Source organism: Nicotiana sylvestris, chromosome 3, assembly GCF_000393655.2.
Source record: "Nicotiana sylvestris chromosome 3, ASM39365v2, whole genome shotgun sequence".
Taxonomy (NCBI): Eukaryota; Viridiplantae; Streptophyta; class Magnoliopsida; order Solanales; family Solanaceae; genus Nicotiana; species Nicotiana sylvestris.
In genome coordinates, this window is record NC_091059.1 from 137,301,333 (window position 1) to 137,328,080 (window position 26,748).

The 26,748-nt window shown below is 39.6% G+C and overlaps 1 protein-coding gene across 1 annotated transcript; it reads left to right on the forward strand.

Moving 5' to 3' along the window:
- The first annotated feature begins 24,018 nt into the window (after positions 1-24,018).
- Positions 24,019-26,308, forward strand: LOC104235222 (scarecrow-like protein 8). Its single transcript, XM_009788940.2, has one exon. The coding sequence runs from the start codon at positions 24,260-24,262 to the stop codon at positions 26,180-26,182; it is 1,923 nt and encodes a 640-aa protein (XP_009787242.1). The 5' UTR covers positions 24,019-24,259; the 3' UTR covers positions 26,183-26,308.
- Positions 26,309-26,748: the final 440 nt, after the last annotated feature.

Sequence of the window (26,748 nt, forward strand, 5' to 3'; positions counted from 1 at the left end):
AAAAGCAAAATTCAGTGGCCTTATCCACTGTTGAGGCTGAATATGTTGCTGCTGCCTCTTGTTGTGCTCAATTGCTATGGATCAAACAACAGCTGGTAGATTTTGGCATTGAAGTTGGTTGCATTCCTATATTCTGTGATAACACTAGTGCTATAAGTATGACAAAGAACCCTGTTCAGCATAAGAGGACTAAGCACATAGAAGTTAGACACCACTTCTTAAGAGATAACTATGAGAAAGGATTGATCTCTATGGAATTCTGTGCTACTGAAAAATAAATTGCTGACATCTTCGCTTAGGCACTGAGTAGAGAAAACTTTGAGAGGAACGGGTTGGAATTAGGGATGATTAAGATCACCTAATAGGTCTAGCTCAGAATGTACAATAAAAAAAATTGAAAAACAAATTGGCTAGGAACTCTGAACTTGTGTAAATATCTAGATTAATTCTTATTCAGTTTCATATTTTAATTAGTATACTCATGTGACATGTGTTAATATGACTCACTGATCTCTTACAACATTTCTCTCTATTATGGTAAATTGAGGCATGTTCAAGAGAATTCTAAATGAAGTATCTGGTTCATCAGTATGGGTTCATCTGAAAGCTAAGGTATGTTTTCTATGCTATGTACAATTAGAAATATAAATATTTAAATCATGAGCAGAAGCCCTACAATTGTTCAATTCCTTAGAAAATTCTATATGTTAGCTTTGAACCAGTTCCGTCTTCCTAGAACTCTAAACCACAAAAATTGCCTAAAATCTAGGAGAGTTAAACCGATCATTCAAACCTGCAATTTCAGGTTTGATTAGACCTCTAATTGACCACTACTAAAGTTGTCGTTACCTATTAAATGTGTATTTCTCTTTAAATACACATCATTCCTTCTTCCATCTCCATAATTCCAAACCGTCAAAATCCCTCTTCACTTTCACTTGCCCTCTTCTCCAAAATTCTAACTCACAAATTCTCTCAAGAAACCAACGATCATGACCAACCTACAAGGCAATCCTGGAACTCCTCCACCACCCACTCCCTCTAATTCATCTACACGTCCTCCACCTAGTACATCTCCCAAACCCAGGCTGAGAAGGGTGAAAATGCTTGCTAGAAAAATAGTCGCGTCTGGGGTTCTCCGGAAGAAATTAAGTGAGAAATTAAAGGCAAGCCAGGACCAAAACTCTGACTCCAACTCTGATTCTGAATCATATAAATCCGCTAGTGAGGGGGAAGGACCTGGGTCTTCTGACTCTAAAAAGACTCAAGAATCTCCTTCTAAGGTAAGTTATTCTGCGTCAGAAAATCTAGAAACTAGGTTTGTTCTGGTTGGTCCTGTTAAGGATGTGAATTACCTAAATTACGGAGGAGTGGAGGTAAAAAGAATTCTGGAAAAGAAAAAAGAGATAGGGTGCATGTGGTGAAGAGAGGGGAAATGAGAAAAGAGTGGTTCATAATTCACCCACTGCTAATTTGCATGTGCCTGCTATCTGAGGGGTTGAACAAGAAAGGGTAGAAGAGAGTGACAAGAAGTCAGGGGGAAGTGGTTCTAGTGAAGCTGCTAAGGGGCTGGTTGATCTGAGCACACAGGGAGATGAACCTGGTTCATCTACTGAAGAGACCCTAGCAGACCTATTGAAAAAGGTTGGGGCAAGCTATGACCCAAAGAAACGAAGAACTCCCTCACCAAAATCCCTCAGTGTTCCTAAACCCTCCAAGAAAAGAAAGGCTTTATCCCCTACAACTACTGAATTTTCATTGCCAAAGGGTAGATCTACAAGAAGCAGGGTGAAGTAGAGTGAGAGTGATCTGCAAAAAGCTCTATCTGAGCGTAAGAAGAAAAAGCTGGCTAAAGGAAAAGGGACGGTTAGGGTGCTCAGAGGCTGTGGAGGTTGAGGAGATGGAACAGGTCCATCAAGAGGAAGTTCAACCATTGGAGGTTCAGACCCCCAAGACCAAAAAGCTCAAGACTTCTTCCAAAAAGTCTTCCTCTGTGTTTGAGGCTGTTGAAGCTTCACTAGCCAAGAGGACAAGGTCTGCAGTGAAAGGTAAACAAGTGAAAATTTCTGAAGATGAGGAATGGAGTGGAGAAGAAGTAGAAGATGATTCCGATGGTGAACAAGACAAGCTTGCCATGTTTGGCAAAAGAAAGAAGGGTAGACTGCTGAAAGACCTGGAGGATCCAGGAATGATGAGACTGGTGGATGCCTTAGCTGCTCAGGGGTGGAAGGACATGGTCCTTCAGATGAATGGTAGGCTAGCTAGGAATGAGATATTTAAGTTTATGGCAAATGCAGAGGTTCAGAATGGCAAGGTTAGCAGCCTGGTGAAAGGAGTTCAAGTGTCTTTTGATGTAGAAAAACTGGGAGAAATCCTTGATATACCCTCTGAAGGGTTTGATGATTATACAAGGCAAAGGTGGCCTTGTCTGGACTCCCTTCCTACTGCCCTTGAAATTACCAGGAGGTTTTGTGATGTTAAGGATGTGAATGAAGCCAGGGCTGTTCAGAAAAGTGAAATGAGGCCTCAACATAAGGTCTTGTTTGAATTTGTCAATAAGTGCCCTATTTCCCAGACATGAGAGAAGGCACATTGCCAATTACATGGACCTAATTCTTATGGAGTGTCCGGAAAGTGGAAGGCAAATTAATTGGCCTGCCTTCATCATCAAGTTGCTGGACAGGGTCATAAATGGCTCGAAGGCTCATGCTACCCCCTATGGCTTTAGTTTGACCACGATTTTGGATAGGTTCAATGTGCCTCTGAAGAAATAGGAAATGGCCTCAAGCAAGGATCATTTTGGCATTAACACTCTGATTGCTTGTGACTACTTAGTCAGTGTCATCCCAAATGAACCTGGTTCATCCAAGAAGACTTCTATCAACAGCAAAGTCAGGGCTCTAGTTTAGGAATGTGAAGCCAAGGATATTGAGATAGCTAGGCTCAAGGCTCGTGTGGCAGATGTGGAATCTGAGAGGAATGCTCTCAGAATTGAGCTTACCTAAGAAAAGGAGAAGAATGATGGAATTCTTCATAATATGTTGAATCTTCTCCAGGCCCAAAACCAGCCCTCTAGCTCCCCCAAGCCTTAGGAATCCTAGCTTTTGTCTCCTAACCCTGTCTAGTACCTTTAGTGACCTAGATTAGGGACTTTTCTATCTTTTTTGCTCATGTTTTAAATATTTTTGACTTTATGGTTGTGGATTGTGGTAGCAACATATCTCTATCAATGATATCTACTGTTTTTTGCTCTTATTCAATGTTAATCTTTCCTTGATAGTTTATATATGTTTTCTTGATTACTGATGATTAAACCATGATTGCACTTGCAGTTGCCCTAGTGGCCATGAGTACTTATTAAAATCTGGGACTCACACTTTGTATGCAACTTTTCGATGATGCCAAAAGGGGGAAGAGATATTGTGCTTTACACATTCTGAAATAAGTGATATTTATAACCTAATTAACCTGGTCCTTGATGATAAGTGAATTTTCTAAACTTTGTATCAATGGTTAAGTTGAGTTCTTATAGGATCCAAGTAAGTAAAAAGCACAGAGTTTGTCATCATCAAAAAGGGGGAATTTGATGGCCCAAGAACATGTGAAGTTTTGAAGATTGATAAAAGAACTCAGATATGGACCAGGTCCATCTTGTGAAGCACAATCACGATCAACCTGTACATGTGAGATGCACGTGAAGGAGATAAATCTAACTGATCAAGAAGCAATATCTCCTGATCTGATCGAAAAGGTTGCATATTAGATAAGGAGAGAAAGACTCCTTACATGAAGAGAACACAGTTTAGGATGAAGATAGTGTTAGAGTTTGAGATCATCATGAACTCTTCTACGATAAAAGAGTAGCAATTGAATCCCAGTCAAACTCTAATTACTAACCAATTAAATGTCAGTGTTGTTCTCTTTTACAGGTAATGCACATAAGCAGAAGTTAAACTTAAATTGACATCAAAAGAGCAAGGCGATTTTTCAAGCAATTTATGTGTGATTTGAGTGTGCAATCCTGAAGCTACTTGAACGAGATAGAAGAACCAGTTCCATGTGTTTATCTTTTATTCTAGTTCAATTGTAGTAGGTGATTTTACATTGTACCTTTCAGCTTTCATAGAAGCAATTGTATTAGGTACCTAGAGTGTTCAAGTTAGAGTTAACTTGAAGTTGTCGCAACAGTTGAGGTTGTGTGCCACAACGGGATTAGAGTTAATCCTTAGGTTTACAAAGAGTTTTTGTAAATGTTGTTTTGCCTCAGTGATTTTAGTGAAAGTTTGGGAAAATCCTACTGAGTAGCAGGTTGTGGTTTTTTCACCTTTTGAACCAGGTGTTTTCCACGTAAAACTCCCTGCGTTATTTATTTTCGGTATTTATTATTTCGCAAACAGTAGTAGTTGGAACACCTAGAAGAACCATGCTCTTACAGAATTTAGTTAAGCAAAAATTGGGTACACAAATCATCCCCCTCCCCCCCCCTCTTATGTGGTATTGATGCTTAAAACATCAAGTCACAAATGTATATACTCAGTACTGGGGGAATCTACCGGGTGCAGTCCCGTAGTTCCAATGTAAATGTGCAGTGAGATCTCCCGGAATACCGTTTCGTAGTCCCAAAGTAAACATACAAGGGGATCTCCCGGGATACCGTCTCGTAGTCCCAAAGTAAACACATAACAACAACAACAAGAATACACAATGCAATTCAAGTTCCATATCAATGTAAAATAGGTATTTCTAACCTAGCATGCTGCACGTAATCCAAATAAGGCAGTTTGAGTAAGTAATGCAATTAAGTCAATTAAGCATGCTTTCCTAAGCTAACAACATGCTTAAATTTGCAAGTAGTATAAATAGGAAAAAGGGACATAATTGTAAGTACTTAATGAAAAACCAGATTTTCAACACTTATCTCAAGTACACACTCGTCACCTCACGTACAAGGCATTTCAATTATCAATAATATCAAATCCTAAGGGGAGTTTCCCCTACACAAGGTTAGGCAAGCCTCTTACCTCGAACCGGCTCAAAGTCAACCCGAAGCCACATTTTTGCCATGATTACTCGACTCAAAATGGCCCAAATCCATTCAATTCAATTGCATAATGTAAATAACACTTCAAGTAACTGATTCTACAAATAAATTCTAAGCTAATACGTGAATTTAGGTAAAATGACCAAAACGCCCCTTGGGCCTACATCTCGAAATCGAGTGAAATTTATACTTTCAGAATCCTCACACTCTCACGAGTCTATACATATCAAGAACACTGAAATAGAAGTTCAATTGGCCCCTCAAATACCCATTTTAAGATCTCTTAATCTCAAGCCCTAATTACTCATTTTGCACTGATTTTCCTTAATTTTTCACCATTAATTAGACCTTTAATCACATATAAATGATTTATGAAGTCAAAAATGTAACCTCCAAGTTATTCCCATTTGGTTTCCTCCAAAATCTCCCTCAAAAGCTTCAATCCCATTCAAAAATGGTGGAAAAATAAAGAAGGGTCGCGGATGGGCTATTTAAATACTGTGCAGGTTTTTATAAAATTTCTTCAGTGCATTCGCGACCCATCACATGCGTTCGCATAGCACTGGCTATCCTCCCTCTACATGATCGTGACTAGCTCTATGCGATCTCATAAAGCAATTCCATCACCTCACTGCCACTCCAAGTCCTTCTATGCGAACGCAAAGCTCTCTACGGGAACGCAGTGATCAAGGCTGCTCACCCTACGCGATCATACTTCTAATTTCGCGATCGCGATTCACAAAATCTTCCTGGCCTCAACTTACTCTATGCGATCGTAGATGAACTCATGCGATTGCAATGAACAAACCACTGCTGCAAAAACACCAGAAAACCATCAAACTCCCAAAGACCAAAAGTGCCCGTTTGAGCATCCGAAATACACCCGAGGCCCCCGGAAAGACAAACCTACCAACATATCCTATAACATCATTCAAACTTGTTCCAACCTTCAGAGCACTCAAAATAACATCAAAATACCAATTTTTCATCGGATTAAAGCCTAAGAATTTCAAAAACTCTCAAATCACACTTTCGATCAAAAAGTCTATCAAACCTCGTCCGAATGACCTGAAATTTTGCACACACGTCACATTCAACACTACGGAGCTACTCTACTTCTGGAATTCCATTCCGACCCTCGGATCAAAATCTCACTATCGAACTGGAAACTTCAAAAATTTAACTTTCGGCATTTCAAGCCTAAATTAGCTACGGACCTCCAAAACACAATCCGAACATGCCCCTAAACCCAAAATCACCCAACGGAGCTAAGGGAACCATCGGAATTCCATTCCGAGTTCGTCTTCACACTGTTCCGACTACAGTCAAATTTTCAAAAACTTAAGCTCTCATTTAGGGACTAAGTGTTCCAAAACTCTCCGAAACTCCAAATAATTTCTCCCGGCAATGCACAATAGCAGAAACAAATACGGGGAAAACAGTTAATAGGGGATTGGGGAGTAAATTCTTAAAACGATTGGTCGGGTCGTTACATCCTCCCACACTTAAACATTCGTTCATCCTCGAACTAGCATAGAGACATACCTGAAGTAGTGAAAAGATGAGGGTAACGGCTGCGCATATCCGGCTCGGTCTCCTAGGTCACCTCCTCGACCGGCTAACCCCGCCACTGAACCTTCACTAATGAAATGTTCTTTGACCTTATCTTTCGAACCTGCCTGTCCAATATCGCCACTGGCTCCTCAACATAAGACAGATCCTTGTCTAACTGAACTGAACTGAAATCCAACATGTGCGACGGATCACCGTAATACCTCAGGAGCATAGAAACATGAAATATCGGATGGACTCCTTCCAAGCTGGGAGGTAAGGCAAGCTTATAAGCAACCTCCCTAACACGTCTCAATATCTCAAAAGGACTAATAAACCTCAGACTCAGCTTTCCTTTCTTCCCAAATCTCATAACGCCCTTCATAGGCGAAACCCGAAGCAGAACCCGCTCTCCAACCATATAGGAAACATCATGAACCTTCTAGTCCATGTAGCTTTTCTGTCTGGACTGGGATGTACGGAGTCTATCCTGAATCACTTTAACCTTCTCTAAAGCATCCTAAACCAAGTCTATGCCCAATAATGTAGCCTCACTCGGCTCAAACCAACCTACAGGGGATCTACACCGCCTACCATATAAAGCCTCATACGGTGCCATCTGAATGATGGATTGATAGCTATTGTTGTAGGCAAACTCCGCCAATGGCAAGAACTGATCCCAAGACCCTCCAAACTCAATCACACACGCACGGAGCATATCCTCAAGAATCTGAATAGTGCGCTCAGATTGTCCGTCCGTCTGAGGGTGAAATGATGTACTCAACACTACCCGAGTACCCAACTCATGTTGAATGGCCCTCCAAAACCGTGATGTGAACTAAGTACCCCTATCTGAAATGATGGAAACTGGGATACCATGCAGACGAACAATCTCTCGAATATAATCTCCACCAGCTGCTCCGAAGAATAAGTAGTACACACAGGAATGAAGTGCGCGGACTTGGTCAGCCGATCCACAATCACCCAAATGTCATCGAACTTCCTCAAAGTCCATGGGATCCCAACTACAAAGTCCATGGTGATTCGCTCCCACTTCCACTCCGGAATCTCTATTTGCTGAAGCAACCCACCCGGTCTCTGTTGCTTATACTTCACCTGCTGACAGTTGAGGCACCGAGCTACAAATCCAACTATATCTTTCTTCATCCACCTCCACCAATAGTGCTATCTCAAATCCTGATACATCTTTGCGGCACCCGGATGAATGGAAAATCGCGAACTATGGGCCTCCTTTAGAATTAACTCCCGAAGCCCACCAACATTGGGCACACAAATCCGACCCTGCATCCTCAATACCCCATCATCATCAATAGTCACATCTATGGCATCACTATGCTGAACCTTGTCCTTGAGGACAAGAAAATGAGGGTCATCATACTGACACTGCCTGATACGATCAAATAAGGAAGACCGAAAAACCACGCAAGCTAGAACCCGAATGGGCTCCAAAAGATCCAATCTCACAAACTGGCTGGCTAAGGCCTGAACACCTATCGCAATGGGCCTCTCCGCTGCTGGTAAATAAGCAAAACTCCCCAAAGTCTCTGCCCGGCAACTCAAGGTATCGGACACCACATTGGCCTTGCTCGGGTGATACAAAATAGTGATATCATAGTCCTTCAGCAACTCTAACCACCTCCTCTAGCACAAATTTAGATCCTTTTTCTTGAACAGGTGTTGTAAGCTCCAATGATCAGTATAAATCTCACAAAGCACACCGTACAAATAATGACGCCAGATCTTCAAGGCATGAACAATGGCAGCTAACTCAAGGTCATGGACAAGATAATTCTTCTCGTGTACCTTCAACTGTCTGGATGCGTAGGCAATCACCCTACCGTCCTACATCAACACCGCTCCAAGGCCAATCCTCAAGGCATCACAATAGACGGTATAAGACCTTGAACCTGTAGGCAATATCAAAACTAGGGTTGTAGTCAAAACTGTCTTGAGCTTCTGAAAGCTCGCCTCACAGTCCTCCGTCCACTAGAATAGAGCGCCCTTCTAGGTCAACCTGGTCATAGAGGCTGCAATCGATGAAATCCCCTTAACAAAACAACGGTAATAACCCGCCAAGCCAAGAAAGCTATGGATATCTATAGCTGAGGATGGTCTGGGCCAACTCTGCACTGCCTCTACTTTCTTCGGATCTACCTAAATACCCTTACTCGATACCATGTGGCCTAAGAATGCCACAGAATCCAACCAAAACTCACATTTTGAGAACTTTGCATATAATTTCTTTTCCCTCAGAGTCTAGAGCACTCTCCTCAGGTGCTGCTCATGATCTTCCCGACTCCGGGAATACACCAGAATATCATCAATAAAGACAATGACGAACAAGTCAAGATATGACTGGAACACGCTATGCATCAAATGCATAAAGGCTGTTGGGGCATTGGTCAGCCCAAATGAATAACAAGGAACTCATAATGACCATACCGAGTCCTGAAAGCAGTCTTCGGGATATCTGGCTCCCGAATCTTCAACTGATGGTAACCTGAACGCAAGTCAATCTTAGAAAACACTCGTGCACCCTGTAACTGGTCAAATAGATCATCAATATGAGGCAAAGGATTGCGGTTCTTCACTGTAACTTTGTTAAACTGGCGATAATCAATGCACATATGCATAGAACCATCATTCTTCTTCACAAACAAGCCATGAGCACCCCAAGGTGATACATTGGGCCTAATAAAACCCTTATCAAGCAATTCCTATAACTAATTCTTCAATTCCTTCAATCAGGAGGAGCCATATGATAAGGAGGAACAGAAATGGGCCGAGTGCCCGGCAATAGATCAATACCAAATCAATATCACTATAAGGCGGCATGCCCGGAAGATCAGCTGGAAACACATCAGGAAAATCTCGTACTACTATGACTGAATCAACTGAAGGGGTATCAATACTGACATCTCCCACATAGGCTAGATACGCGTCACACCCCTTCTCAACCATACATTGAGCCTTAAGGAAAGAAATAACTCTACTCGGAGTGTGATCTAAAGCACCCCTCCACTCAACACGCGGTACACCTAGCATAGCCAGCATCACGGTTTTGGCGTGACAATCAAGAATAGCATAATGGGGTGACAACCAGTCTATACCCAAGATAATATCAAAATCTACCATGCTAAGCAACAATAAATCGGCTCTAATCTTAAATCCACTAAGAGCAACCAAATACGACCGATAAACGCGGTCAACAACAAGAGAATCTCCCACAGGAGTAGAAACATAAACGGGGGAACTCAAAGAATCCTGAGGTGCACCCAAGTGCGGAGCAAAATAAGAAGACACATAAGAGTAAGTGGAGCCTGGATCAAATAGAACCGATGCATCTCTGTGACAAACCAGTATAATACCTGTGATGACAGAATCAGAAGCAACAGCCTCAGTACGGGAAGGAAGGGCATAGTATCTGGCCTAGCCTCCCCCTCTAGGGCGACCTCTACCTCCCTGACCTCCACTTCTAGTTGGCTGAGTAGGTAGGGTAGCAACTGGAGATGTAACCATAGCCTAAGAACTCTGTGGGGCACATTGTGGCTGAGAATTCTGTGGAGGTGCACCCCTCCTAAGTCTGGGGCAATCCCTTACCATATGGCGTGTATCACCACACTCAAAACAAGCTTTGGGAGGACGTGGTGGTTGTGACTGGATCGGGCCAGGTCTACTGGACTGACCACTGAAAGGACCCTGCGCAGGAGGTGCACTAGATACTTGAGGTGCATAATAAGGCTCCTGAAGCCTAGGAGGAGCTGGAATACCACTAGCTGCTGGAAGAGCTGAATGAATGAGGCGACCCATATAACCCCTACCATGACGACCTACAGCTGGGGCACGGGCACCAGAATAATGGCCCGACTCTCGAGACCTCTTGGCCTCCCTCTCCTCTCTCTCTAGCATGTATACCCTCAATCCTCCTAGCAATGCTCACCACCTGCTGATAAGAAATATCCATCTCCAACTCTCGAGCCATGCTAGACCTGATGCTGGGAATAAGCCCCTCAATGAACTGGTGAACCCTCTCGCGAACAGTAGAAACCAAGGTTGGAGCATGTCTAGCCAAGTTAGTGTAATATACCTCGGAGTCCCTACAGGCGCCTCATCTTAAGCGTGATAAGTTTGAGTGGAAGTACCTAGATCTGCACATGAAAAACATGCACAGAAAGGGCATGAGTACACCACAGCGGTACTTAGTAAGTGTCAAGCCTAACCTCGGTCGGGTAGTGACGAGGAAGGTCAGGGCCCTACTGAGGTTAAATAAAATATTAGGTTCAACGGTGTAGAACAAAAATAGTATAAGTAAGTACAACGGTAAAAGTAATACAAGATATAAAGGACAACAACAACTACTACAGAGGCAAAGTAAACACAGGAAAAAATACAGCTCAGCACAAAGATAACAACCGGGGATCACCCAGGATACCATCCTGTAGTCCCAAATATAAATATCCAGTGGATCTCCCGGGATATCGTCCCGTAGTCCAACTCATAATGCGAGGGGATCTCCTAGAATACTGATCCATAGTCCCAAATGTAAATACTCAGTACAAGGGGAATCTACCAGGTGCAGTCCCGTAGTTCCAATGTAAATGTGTAGAGGGATCTCCCAGAATACTATTCCGTAGTTCCAAAGTAAACATACAGGGGGATCTCCCGGGATACCGTCCCGTAGTTCCAAAGAAAACACACAGCAACAACAAGAAGAATACACAGTGAAATTCAAGTTCCATATCAAGGTAAAACAGGTATTTCTAACCTAGCATGTTGCCCGTAATCCAAATAAGGCAGTTTGAGCAAGTAAGACAATTAAGTCAATTAGGCATGCTTTCATAAGCTAACAACAGGCTTAAATTTGCAAGTAGTATAAACAGGAAAAAAGGGACATAATTGTAAATACTTAATGAAAAACCGGATTTTCAACATATAGCTCAAGTACGCACTCATCACCTCACGTACAAGGCATTTCAATTATCAATAATACCAAATTCTAAGGGGAGTTTCCCCTACACAAGGTTAGGCAAGCCACTTACCTTGAACCGACTCAAAGTCAACCCGAAACCATGTTCTTGCAATGAGTACTCGACTCCAAATGTCCCAAATCTATTCAATTCAATTGCATAATGCAAATAACATTTCAAGTAACTGATTCTACAAAGAAACTCTAAGCTAATACGCAAAATTAGGTAAAATGACATAAACGCCATCAGGACCACGTCTCAGAATCAGGTGAAATTTACATTTTCAGAATCCTCACACTCTCATGAGTCTATAAATATCAATAACACTAAAATCGGAGTTCAATTGGCCCCTCAAATACCCATTTTAAGGTCTCTTAATCTCAAGCCCTAATTACCCATTTTGCACTGAATTTCCCTAATTTTTTACCACTAATTATACCTTTAATCACATATAAAAGAGTTATGACGTCAAAAATGTTACCTCCAAGTGATTCCCCTTTGGTTTCCTCAAAAATCTCCCTCAAAATCTTCAATCCCGTTCAAAAATGATGGAAAAATGAAGAAGGGTTGCGGATGGACTATTTAAATACTGCCCAGGTTTTTATAAAATTTCTTCAGTGTGCGACCCATCTCACGCGTTCGCATAACACTAGCTCTCCTCTCTCTACGCGATCGTGACCAGCTCTATGCGATCGCATAGAACAATTCCATCACCTCACTGCCACTCCAAGTCCTTCTATGCAAACGCAAAGCTCTCTACGCGAACGCAGTGACCAAGGCTGCTCACCCAACGCGATCGCACTCCTACCTTTGCAATCGTGATTCACAAAATCCTCCTGGCCTTAATTTACTCTACGCGATCAAGGATGAACTCACGCGATCGCAATGAACAAACCACTGCTGCAAAAACACCAGAAAATCAGCAAACTCCGAAAGACAAAAGGTGGTCGTTTGAGCATCCAAAATACACCCGAGGCCCCCGAAACCTCAACCAAACCTACCAACATATCCTATAACATCATTCAGACTTTTTTCAACCTTCGAAACGCTCAAAACAACATCAAAATACGAATTTTTCATCGGATTCATACCTAAGAATTCCAAAAACTCTCAAATCACGCTTTCGATCAAAAAGTCTATCAAACCTCGTCCGAATGACTTGAAATTTTGCTCACACGTCAAATTCAACACTACAGAGATACTCCAACTTCTATAATTCCATTCCGACCCTTGGATAAAAATCTTACTATCAAACCGGAAACTTCAAAAATTTAACTTTCAGTATTTCAAGCCTAAATTAGTTACGGACCTCGAAAACACAATCCGAACACGCCCCTAAACCCAAAATCAGCAAACGGAGCTAACGGAAGCATCAGAATCCCATTCCAAGGTCGTCTTCATATTGTTCCTGCTACAGTCAAATATCCAAAAACTTAAGCTTTTATTTAGGGACTAAGTGTCCCAAAACTCTCCGAAACTCCAAATAATTCCTCCTGGCAACTCACAATAGCAGAAACAAACACGGGGAAAGCAGTTAATAGGGAATTGAGGCATAAATTCTTAAAACAACCGGCCGGGTCGTTACAAAATCTAAGATGCCTGAGGGTTACGCGTCGAATCTTGAAAAAAAAGTAGATATGGAGGTAGGGAAGTTTAGCCATTTGAAAAGTCATGACTGTCATGTTTTCATGGAGACCTTAGTGCCTGTTGCATATTTTGGTTTTCCTGAAAGAATCTGAAAACTCATCACAGAGATTAGTTTGTTTTTCAAAAACTTGTGTTCTACCACATTAAGGGAGAAAACCTACTCCGGATGAATCAGAACATTCGTGTAACTTCTAGTAAGATGGAAAAAATATTTCCATGTGGTTTTTTTGATGAGATGGAACACCTTCCAATCCACCTTGTACACGAGGTACGACTTGGAGGGCCTGTTCAATGCAGATAGATGTATCCCTTTGAGAGGTAATATTATAAGTTTGATGTAATTTTCTGTTTTATTTGAATGTTCTTGGCTAACATGAAATTGTTTAGGACAATTGGCAAATGCAAACAATTTGTTAAGCAGAGGAATAGGATTGAAGGATCTATATGCGAAGCTTATCTTGCAAAGGAAACTGCTTATTTTTGTTCTTATTATTTTGAGAGTAATATGTCATGTTCGAGGAATAGGCCCAATAGGCACACGGTCAAATGTGTGAATGATCCATTATATCCGCCAATGTCCATATTCAATCAACCAGGTCGATATTCTAAGGATGTTAGTAAGAGAAGTTTAAGTGATATGGAATACAAGTCAGCTACACTTCATGTGTTGCTAAATTGTCCCGAAGTTGTACCATTTCTCAAGTAAGTATTGATTTATTAGTTATCAAAATATAAAATTTACTGTGATTACATCTCGATGCAACTACTAAAAATATTTGATGTGTCGCAGTCACTTTGTGGGTCAATTTGTCCATGATGTTGTATATACGAGATTTGATACGTGGTTCAAACAATTTGTAAGTTTATCCTGATAATGTTCTAGCACTATGTAGGTACATAATGTTTGTAAGTTATGCTAACTTATGAATTTTTTTAACACTATGCAGGTAAATGATCCAAATAATGGTGTAAATCAATTTTTGATAGATATATCTTGGGATCTGGGCTTCAGGTCACAACAATGTCTAAGTACGTACTGAATAGTTATAAGTTCCAAATAGAGGATTGCTCTAAAAATAAAAATAGCAACAACAGCGGGGTGTGGGTTCAAGGTGGTGTTGACAACCAAGTTGGAGATATTGATTATTATGATGTGCTCAAAGAAATAATAGAACTAGAATATACAGGTTGGCCATATAAGAAATTGATACTCTTTAGATTCAAGTGGTTTGACCCAAATCCAACAAGAGGTACAAGAGTACACAACCAATACAACGTAATTGAGGTTAGTCATACGAGGGAGTATGATCGCTATGATCCTTTCATAATTGCACATAATGCTAGGCAAATATATTATGCTCCTTATCTATTGCGGCGGAATAAGTCTGATTGGTGGATTGTAATAAAAACTAAGCCTGTAGGTAGGGTGGAAGTCGAGAATATGTTAGATGTTGCATATCAAAACGATATCTCCAGTGTTCACCAAATAGTGTGCGATCAACTAGAAAATGATTTGGAACATCCTGAACACATATTGGAAGAAGTTGATATAAATGAAGTAAGAATTATAGAAAATAAGGACAAAGAACAACTGATGAAGCTCAAACAAGTGAGGACGAAGAATTCTCGGACGAGGAACAATACGTCGATGAGCTTTAAAAAGATGGTTTTTTAAATAACTCTCGTTTTATAGCAAGTTTCTTATATGTTTCAATCTAAATATGTATTATATTATGCAGATGGCAGGCAAGGATCAAGGTAACAATGACCCTACTGATTTTCAGGGTGGAGAAAAGGCTAGGAAGGGAAAGAGGAGGGTAGAAAATAATACTCTATCTGCTCCACCCTCTTCAGAGATGCCTATGCCTATGCCTATGTCTTATCCTCCACCCGACGACTATACTGAGCTGCCACAATATCACGAGCCTACACCTTCATGCAGACACCAGGTCTTTCATCACAGGGCTATAGGACTATATGTCCGACATACAGTCCAGCTGCATCACAACTACGTGGGTCGCAGCCATCTACATCGCATGGATCACATCCATCCATGTCACAGCCATATGGATCACAGCCACTTCGGTCACAGCCATCAATATCACAGCCACTTGGGGTCCATCCAGCTATGTCGCAGTCACAGAGATCGCAGCCATCTTCATCATCGACTCCATCTATTCCAGGCCTTCGCCTGCGAGGTAGTAGCTCTGACCCCCCTAAATCGTCCACACATGCCTCTGATATACATGTTTCACACGATGATGATGAGGAGGAGGTGCATTATGATCGATATGGCAGGATCGTCATAGTCCTTGAGGGTGATGGGTAAGAGTTATTTATTATTTTTGCGTTTATTGTTTTGTAAAAAAAATTCTAAGATATTAATGTGTTTTTATTGTTAAATTGCAGGTTCATCCCGAGTAATAAGACTACGGGGATAATCACCAAAGCCATCAGAAAGCTTTATGATGGCCCTTATGTGACTTGGACTGATTTTCCATTCTCGCTGAAGGAGCAAATTTTCAATCAATTTAAGGTATAAATGTTCTTTTAAGCAGTTTAATAATTTATATTTATGATATTTTCATATAATATTTAACTTTTTAAATACATAGCAAGTGTGTATGGGAACACCGCTATAGCGCAGAAGTTGTTGAAAATTTCCATCACAAAGCTCGCAAGCGATTGTCGCATACTTTATCCGAAGCTAGAAAGAAGAACAAGAAAACTGACTGGTTACTTCAAAATTTATGGGATGATTTACAAAGGCAATGGCTTACCTCAAAGTTCTTAGAGAAGAGCGAAAAAGGAAAGAAAACTTACGCATCTGAGAAGGGAGGCTCCTTGCACACTGGAGGTGCGATCAGTCTAGGGACAATAAAAAGAAGATTGGTACATAATTGCTTAAATTATTTTAATTTTCAAACTATATCTATTCTGTTTATTAACTAAATTAATTTATTTTCAGGAAAAGAAATTGGGGTGTCTAATGAACCATGATGAGCTATTCAAGGAGATGCATATTGTAAAGAAGAAGAAAGAAACGGATCAAGAAAGGTGGGTCGAGGACCGGGACTCGACTATATATGTAAGCTTTCACTTTTCTTTAAGTATTTTAATTTACTTTTATATAAATTTTGAAATACTAATTCAATTTAAATTTTCGTATAGGGTCGCTACCAAACTAACGTGGAGGAATTCATCCGCACTCAGCCAGCTGGTGAATCGGGCGAACCTACCCAACCTTCGGACGAGGATGCTGAAAGAATATGAATGGAGTCTGATGGCGGTCCAAATTGGGGGAAGGTATACGGGCTTCCTACTAAGAAATTCTATCGCTATAAGTGTGGAATGCAAAGAATAGGGACTTCTTCGCAAGGTGAACAACTTGATGGAGAGAGTCTCTCCGCTATGCGGGAGACTGTGATAAAGCTCACATCCGAGTTAGAAGCGGCCAAGGAAAGAGAAAGGGTTAGAGATGCTTGGTTCTTTGGCATGCTAGCTCAGATCAGAACTCTCCTATCTACTGGAGTTTTTCCGTTGCCCCGGTCTCGTGAGTCATCTCCAGAGGCTCAAGTTGAAAGTGAGCGTTCCTTTCGTCCTCCCCGTGATCGTTCCTCCTGTCCTCCCCATGACCGTTCCTCCCGTCCTCCCCGTGGTCGTTCTTCCCGTCCTCAACAAAACCCTTCTCGACACCATCTTTTAGATGAAAGTTCATCAGACGGTGATGATGATGTTGTACAAAATATTCCTTGACTTTTATATATTTTGAACTAGACAAATAGAACCGGTTTTGAACTAGTTGTAATAAGTTTGAACTTGGTTTTGGATTTTTTAGTTCTGTTGAATTTTAATTTGTTAGTTTTAATATATTTATTGAATTGTGTTGTTGTTGTTGTGTTGTTGTTTAGGGATTTTGGTATGTTGGCAGGTGGTGTAGCTGCCAAAACAGGCATTTTATGCCAAAATTAAACACAAAAAATCGACCAAAGTTGGTTGGTTCCTAATTAAAAAAAAAATCTGTTGATTAGCGACCAACCTTGGTCGCTTAATTTAAAAAAAAAATTAAAAATTACCGACCAAAGTTGGTCGGTTATTGAACAAGGATTACCCAGATTTCAACTTTACCGACCAACTTTGGTCGATATGGTTAAATTTTATTTTTTTTTAAAAAAAATATATTTTAATTTACCGACCAACTTTGGTCGCTAATTTTTAAATTTTAATAACATAACGTAATTTAAATATGCCGACCAACTTTGGTCGGTAAAGTTAAATTATTAAAATATTGTTACCAACCAAAGTTGGTCGGTATGTGCTTTAAATTGTACAGTTGGTCTTTTTACCTTTGCGACCAACGTTGGTCGGTAATTAGCGACCAACCTTGGCCGGTATACTAAAACGACCACCAAAATAGCGACCAAGTGTGTTTGAACGAATTTTGGTCAGTAATTTACCTAAACCGACCAATGTTGATCGCTTTTTTGGATCGCTAATGATCGGATTTATAGTAGTGATAGGGAAACTATAGACATATCGTTTATCCTAAATATCATGACTTTTTGAATATATCTCTCTCTAGAGAAAGATAGTAGTACATGGCAAGTAGTGATTTTATATGTCCATGAAAACGATAACCAAAGTACATTATCATGCCCCCATTAGCTTTTCAGTTGTTGATATTTGGCAAAAACAAAGTAAACTCTATTAAAATCTTGAAGGCTAAATTAGTGTCCCAAACATTAGCATAAGAGAATGAATTTCCATAAGAATATGCTATATGTTATAACCTTTACATTTCTGTGTTGCAACTATACTATACAACTAGTATATGAATAGACCCCCTCAAAACTAATTTGGGTGGGGGAGGAGAGGGGGGTTGTTGTACATAAAACCAAAATATGACAGATAATTTGTTATAGTTAATTTGAGTTGCTCAACATTTAGGCTTGACTTTCTTCACATTTTACACTCGAATAAAAAAGAAGTAAGGAAGAAACAAGAAGAGTATCTTCAAAGAATACCAACTTTGTCATTTGACACCTAAATTGAACGGAGAATTGACTTCAAACCGAAGCAACAGAAACAACCCCGAAAACTGGACGGATTCTCTTCCTTTAATTTATAAAATACTACTAGTAATCAAATCTTCTCTACTAGATTTTAAACAAGTCACACACGTAAAGCAAGTCATTGACACGTGTCGGTGAGTCCATGGAGCAAATTGGGGATAGGTGAGACGGAGGAGGAAGAGTTAGAGTTAACAGAGAAATAAAAGTGGTAAGAAAATCATAGAAGAATGTGACGATATAAAGTATAACTAGGAGTAGTATTTAATAAACTAGCCTCAGTAGTATACGTGTGTTGCGCGTGAACCTGGACTCAAGGAATACGAGATTTCAAAAAAATCACATAACATTATTTAAATTTCATATTTGAGTTATATAATAAAAGTTAATGAAAAAACTTTAAAACTATGAAGCTGATGAATGTTAATTTTATTTAACTAACTCAACGAAGGAAAATGATCTATCATGTTAAAGTCGTCAAAATTCTAAATTTTAGTTATGCCTTAAATTAATTATTAATTGTAATTATGATTTATCAGACATGAAAGCATTTATGAAAGGTAAGAAAATCTATCAACATTTTGTATTAAAATTCCGTGCTTTTATAATAGAGTGTATATATACATATATTGACAAATAGATATATTATACCCTTCTATGAAAAAAAATTAATGCAAATATAAATTCTTAAATCACATTTTACTAAAATTATAATAACACTTGATAAGTTGAATATAACCTTTTAAATATGAGATAAAATTTACATTTTAATATAACTGGTTAACATAGTTTAATTTATTGAAGGAATAATTAGTTTTTTAAAGAGTATCGAAACTTTTAACTCTGTGATAATAATTGACTTCATATAAATTACCCCATAAATTTTTAGGTTATTAGGTACCTTAAATTTTATTTCTTATTTTGTTAGTGTTATTCTAGAACTTGAAGGGTTATTTTATACTGTCAAAATATTCAAAATTAATATATAGTAAATATTTATTTTAATCATTTAAACAGATATTACATTTAGTTAAATATCAATTGCTATTTCCACTTATTATTCTTATTTACGTCTTATATTGCTTGACATGATGTGCTTATGTGACACATGTAATAAAATTGCTGCATTGTTTGGATTTTTAAGTTTTAATTAGATTAGCTTGTGTTGAAACATATGATCATATTTATAAAGAAAATAAGTATATGTAATGCTACTAGAGAGAGTTAACTTTTTAGGAAGAAACATACTTACAATGACAAGTCAATAGTTGTTTTACCCAAAATCAAATAAGGAATATATTTATATAAGTTAAATTTTACTTTACTTTAAATATTAGGATGTTTTTATACCCAAATAAGGAAAAACTTAGTAGTCAAATTTTATTTAGTTTCAAACTCCTAAATAATAGGAAAATAGATAAATGACGATTTTGTTTAATATAAGTTCTATTTTAAAAGAATAAAAAAGATGAAAGATATTTCGCTAAGGGCCTTCGTGCTTTTAATATAGTATAGATTAGGACGGAAGAAATATTTAATTCTCATATTATATAACTCGCTGGCAAATTAAACCATCCGTCATTGAAATATATTAGGGCCCGTTTGGCCATAAGATTTTTTTCAATTTTTTTCAAAAAAGTTTCATTTTTTTTCCGAAATCAGTGTTTGGCTATAAAGATTTTAATTTTTACTTGAAGTTGATTTTGGAAATTTAAAAAAACTCCAAAAAATTATTTTTCAAAATTTTTACTTCAAATCACCCAAAAGAAATTCAAAAATAACTCCAAATTATATTCACACTCAAACACAATTCTAATTTTTAAATATTATTTTCATTCGAAGGAAAGCTTTACTTTTTCCGTAATTTCACAATTCTTATATCCAAACCAGCACTTAGTCACAAAAAAAATCACACCATGTGTCCCACTCCCACGCGCTGCATTGTCCACATTCCCACCACTTATGTCTGCTTCTCTAATTATCTTTTTCTTTTTAAAATTTGAATAAGAATGAAGAAATTGATCACCAAGACGGTTCAACCAAATATCCGATTGGAACAGGGATGCACCATTCTCCATTTTGCTCTTATTGAATTCATATTTTATATATTTCAATATAATTTATTTATTCACTAATCTTTATTACCTAAAGAAACTTTGTTTTCTCAGCTAATTATCTAAAAATGTCATGTAGCCCTCAAGAATGCGCAATAATCTAACAATCACAACAATTTAGTAATTAACAAAACCATGTAGTATTAAGCTTTCTTTTTTCACAATGATAAAGGTGTTATGCAACTAGTGACATGCATGTAGAAAACATGATAGCTACTTGACTTGTACCTTTTACCTATTTGGATACTTTAATGTGTCTTATGATTTGACCACTGCTGTTTTGTTTTTTCAATGATCAAATTATGTATTATTCAGTCTGCATATAAATGAAATACTAGTATTAAATATCATTTAGCATTACCATTTAGAATTAAATGTGGATCACTCTATTTACTTACACAAGTAACAGCTCACCTAGATCTGTACAACCAAGGATAAAATTTCAACTAGAGTAAGTTTTAAAAGAAACAACTAAGGGGTGTGGTCTTAGTGTCATGGCTCGCCACATCATCATGCCACGTAGGTATTACTTGACATATATTTTTGTCATATGAAAAGCTAACATAGGAAAGAGTACGAAAACCCTAGAACCCTATGGATTTGCTAGGAAAGTCCTTGGAAGATTCTAGCTATGTAGAGAATTCTAGAAAGGGGTCTTACTTGTAAATAATAAGGGACTTGTGTAACAATTAATATTTCCATTCATTTGTAAAATTACCAAGCAAAACATTCAACTTTTCTCCAATACAAAAGTTTCATTTGGCAATTCTCTTGTGTTCTAACATTCCCTTAGCAATCTTGAGTGTGGTAAGGCTGACTTCGCATAGCAAGAACGTGAGCAAGCTGCGCAAGATCGTGAGCGAGTTGTCAAGTGTCACACGTGTATTTAGTTAAATACTAAGGACGTGACAACATGGTATCAGAGCAAAGGTTATGACTAAGGAATGTTAGAAAAAATACAAGAGATTGCTAGAAGGAAACTTTGTAGGGAATAATGGTCGGGATTACCAAGGGCGTGGTACTTGCAAAAGGGGCAAATGTGAAGGTCCCTAGGCAAAAGGAGTATGGCGGTGCACGGGACGCACACGAGATATACGACTTACTTTGGAGGATGGACAAGTACTTTGAGGTAGTCAAGGAAGATGACGAAGTTGGTAAGGTATGCAGCTTCTCAATGTACTTGACCGAGGTTGCTGCGCTATGGTTGCGTCGAAAGTGTGCTGACATGGAGAAGGGACTATATAAGATTGAGTCATGGGATTAGTTCAAGAAGGAGTTGAAGAAGCAATTCTATCCGATGAATGTGGTGTACGAGGCAAGGCAGAATCTAAGGGAGCTCCGACAGACAACCACAATTCGGGAGTATGTGTGCGAGTTCACTACCTTAATGCTGCAAATTTCGTCGTTGTCCGAGGACGATTCCCTCTTCTACTTCATGTATGGATTGCAAAATTGGGCAAAGTAGGAGTTAAGAAGACATTAAATAGCTAGCATGGACGAGGTCATAGCGGTAACCGAGTTGCTCGTTGACTTCAAGATGGAGCCTGCCAAGTCCAAATAAGGCAACATTGATAGGGGTGGGGGAGATCATGACAAGGACAACGGGAAAGGCATATTTGAGGTATATAAGGGCAATGGCAAGGGGCCATTTCATGATGGACAAGGGTCCAAGAGAAACGGCAAGGCGCCAGAAAATGGTAGCAAGTACGTGCCTAAGGGAGGATGCTACTTCTGTAAAAGATCACATCGAGCAAATGTTGCCTAAAGTTGGGGAAGCTTGTAGCAATGATCGAAAACATTGCTCAGGCACACAAGGGTGACATAGGAGGAACCGCCTGCACTGGGGGAATGCACTTGGAATCTAAGCTGAACGTGGATGATTCCAAAGCCTACCTTAGCGCCATGCATATGGAGCATGGTGACAGCAAGAAAAGTTACGTGGACATAGTTGAAGAGGATGGCGAGTTACAAAGTGATGGCATGCTATCGGACTTAGACGATATACCAAGCAGATGGGTCAAGCTTGCTAGCAAGGCTGGGACCACGGAGGGCAACCAAAAAGGGAGTGGAAGCATGGACCCGATGTTTGAGAAGCTGCTAGACTTGGTTGAGTTATGAGGAGATTCAGGAAAAGAGCAAGGAGAGGCATCCGATGAGCGGAGGATCGAGGCCATCATTGATAGCCGTCCAAAGTACAAACGGGTCAAGAAAAAAGTGACTAGTACCTTGTGACATGGGAAGGCGAACCGCCTCGTAGGGCATCATGGCTAATGGACAAAGATCTCCAGCGATGCCAAGGTGAGGTGTGCGCGTATGTGTCGATGCTTTGTGCCGAGGCACCACCAAATTGGGCGGGAGAGTGTCACGGCCCGCCACATCATCATGCTACGCAGGTGCCACTTAGCATATATTTTTCCCATATGAAAAGCTTACATAGGAAAGAGGCTAGCACTTGTAGGAAAGTTCTAGAGAAATACAGATGTTTCTCTAGGAAGACCCTAGAACCCTATGGATTTGCTAGGAAAGTCCTTGGAATATTCCAGCTATGTAGAGAATTCTAGAGAGGGGTCTTACTTGTAAATAATAAGGGACTTGTGTAACAATTAATATTTACACACTAGCCCCTACGAGACTAGTATATAAAGGGGCCATTCATTTATAAAATCACCAAGAAAAACATTCAACTTCTCTCTAATACAAAAACTTTCTTCGGCAATTCTCTTGTGTTCTAACATTCCCTTAGGATCTTGAGTGTGGTAAGACTGACTTGGCATATAAAAAACGTGAGCAGATTGTGCAAGATCGTGAGCGAGTTATCAAGTGCCACACGTGTACTTAATTAAATACTAAGGACGTGATATTACAGTTAGTAAAGTGACTTGAGAACCATGTTCAAATTTTAATGGAGGTGAAAATATTATGTGATATCTTTCCATTTGTATGAGCCTTATCAAGACAAAATTTATGTATAGTTTGCACATTTAAATAAAGAACAATTTATCAGAACTTTTTTAGCAAAAACTAATTATGTGCAAAACCGCGGTAATACTAAGGATGCAAGGGCGAAAAGTGTTTGTATTATAAATTTCAAGACTTTTATTCAATTATATAATTCTTATTTATTAAATTAATTACAATACTTGAAAAAGTTTTTCAGCATCAAACTATTTAAAATCAGCTAACAATCATAAACATAATTTGAAAACATAACCACCTTTCTTTTTTACTTTTTGTTATTCTTTTGGGGGTTTTTAAAAGATCTTTTGTTAAATTTAGTGTTGGAAACTTGGACATGATTAGTTAACAACTTTGTCAGTTACACTGACTACTTTAACATAATTCCAGATTCTCAGTTTCTTTGCTCTTCTAATGCGTACAACCACGTTATTAGGGGGCGCGTGTTTCGTGTGTCCTTATCCGGCCCCAGCTCCAAAGACCTTTGATAATACAGTGAATATATCGTACATCTTCCTCAACATCTAACCGTCCATCAGGTCTAGAATCATATTAAAGTTATTAATACTAATATCGACGGCTAATAATGAAAGAGCACGTACACAAGGATTTCAAATTAAATAACGCTACACAAGAGACCACAAAACCAGAGGACTCAATAGCCGCTTGATTCGAAACTACCCAACTTATAATCATGACAAGAATCAATCAAATGGAGTAGCTTAATACGAAACTACCTATTCTCTCTCTTTCTCTTTATTTCTCTCTTCTCTCTCTATAAGGAAACTGTCTTTTTTCTGTAATGCAAAATTTTGATAAATATCCAAACTTTTTGCATTAGTTTGAGGTTTCTTTTGCAGATCGAAAAGCCCATTTGGCCGGAACAGATTAAAAATGTCATCAGGTTTTCCCGGCGACTTCTACGGCGCCGGCGGGATTAACACCGGAAGATCTACCATGAATAACAACACACTCAGGTCTCAGCTTTCTGGAATTTTGCCCGACCCGGCTACCCAGATCGTTCTTGGGAGACCCAATTTAATGGGGAAGCGATCTCTTGCGGAGTTTCAACAGCAGCAGCAATTTCAATTTCTACAACAGCAACAGCAACAAAATCAACAGCAGCAGATGATTCTACAACAACAACAGCAACAACAAGGGCTTGGCTTTTATCTTCGTAACGTAAAGCCCAGAAATTACCAGCAGGCTTCTCCTATAGATTTTTCTGCTGTTGCTTCCTCAATTTCATCTGAATTCTCTTCGTTTTCTTCGAATTCAAATGCTTCTACGATGAACACGCGCCATACTCTCCCTGTTCTTCAACAACTCCGGTCACAGCCCGCTTTGCCTTCGGCTAATACTAATATTAGCGGGTTCTTACATCCGGGTACCCAGAATTATTCCACAGGGGTTCATAGCAGAGCAACTATTGGACAGGAACTACTGTCACAGGAATCAGAGAAAAAGATGATGAATCAGCTTCAGGAGCTCGAGAAACAGCTCCTAGACGACGTCGATGACGAGGACGGCGATACAGTTTCAGTTGTCACCAACAACGAGTGGTCAGAGACAATACAGAATCTGATTAGCCCCTGTCAAAGCCAAAACCAAAACCAGAACCAGAATCAGAAACTTGCTTCACTATCACCATCCTCGTCGACGTCGTCATGTGCTTCTTCTACAGAATCTCCGCCAATTTCTTGTCCCAAGCAGTCCATAACAGAGGCTGCTACTGCAATATCCGAAGGTATAAACCATGTTGCAGTAGAGATCCTCACGCGCCTATCACAGGTTTCCAACGTCAGAGGTTCTTCCATCCAGCGGCTAACAGCATACATGGTTTCGGCTTTGAGGTCGCGCGTGAACCCCACGGATTACCCACCGCCGGTGTTGGAGTTGCACAGCAAAGAACACACGGTATCTACACAGAATCTGTACGAGGTATCCCCATGTTTTAAGCTCGGTTTCATGGCTGCGAATCTAGCCATTCTTGAAGCTCTGACGGACCACCCCACGAACAAGATTCACGTCATTGATTTTGACGTCGGCCAAGGCGGACAGTACTTGCATTTACTGCATGCATTGGCTGCTAAGAAATCAGAAAAGCCAGCTGTACTAAAGATCACGGCTTTCACAGAGCTAGTAGGCGGAGTTGACGATAGACTCAATGCTATCGGCGTTGAGCTGAAAGCCGTGGCTAACAAAATTGGAGTTTGTTTGTATTTCAACGTAATGGCTTGTAAAATTACTGATTTGAGCAGGGAAAAACTGGGACTTGAACATGACGAGGCATTAGCAGTGAATTTTGCATTCAAATTGTACAGACTGCCTGACGAGAGCGTAACGACGGAGAATCTAAGAGATGAGCTTCTCCGGCGAGTGAAGGGGTTATCGCCGAAGGTGGTAACGGTGGTTGAGCAAGAATTGAACGGGAACACGGCGCCGTTTCTAGCGCGTGTGAACGAGGCGTGTGGGTATTACGGAGCGTTGTTCGACTCGCTGGACGCGACTGTGTCTAGGGATAATTTGGAACGAGTCAGGATCGAGGAAGGACTGAGTCGGAAGATGGCTAACTCGGTAGCGTGCGAAGGGAGGGACCGCGTTGAAAGATGCGAAGTGTTCGGGAAGTGGCGGGCCCGAATGAGCATGGCTGGGTTCGTGCAAAGGCCCATGAGTCAACTCGTGGCTAACTCACTTTGTTCGAAGCTTAACTCGGGGACACGTGGCAACCCGGGCTTTACCGTTAATGAACAAAGTGGAGGTATCTGTTTTGGTTGGATGGGACGAACTCTCACCGTCGCATCTGCTTGGCGTTAACTTAATTGTGTATCCCACGGAACTCATTGTCTTTATTCTCATAAAAGTGTTTCTTTTCTAATTAGTAGTAAAAGAAATATTCTGATTAGCTTATTAATATTAAATATTAATTAATCTTCAATGTGATTTGCTGTATTAAGGGTTCTTTTCGTTGTTATTGTTTACTTATTAATCAATTAGATTGCAGAAAAAGAAATGGATGAAGACCTACGTTTAAAAAAGGCTTGAATATTAATATTATGCTTTTATTTAGATTCCTTTAAAAATATTGTGTTAGTGCATGTTTCGCTGTGGAGGCATTTTGATTTTCTTTAGGTAAGGTGTTTGGCAGAATGCTGACTTGTGTTTAGCTCTTAAAAACTGTGGGTCCACAAATTAGATTATTTACAAGGGTCATATGGTTCGTTTTGTTTCTGATTACAACTAGTTCTTAGTTGGGTGAAGTACGTGTATTAATGAATTTGGTTCTATGGCTATTCTATTTTCTTTATTCTTCTTTTTCTTTTTTTTCCTTATGTTTTGTTGTTGGTGTTACTTTTAACTAATTGAGCGTCGAGGGAGGTTCA

Excerpts from the sequence above, each read along its gene's own strand:
- LOC104235222 (XM_009788940.2), top strand. The coding sequence starts at position 24,260 with ATGTCATCAGGTTTTCCCGGCGACTTCTACGGCGCCGGCGGGATTAAC.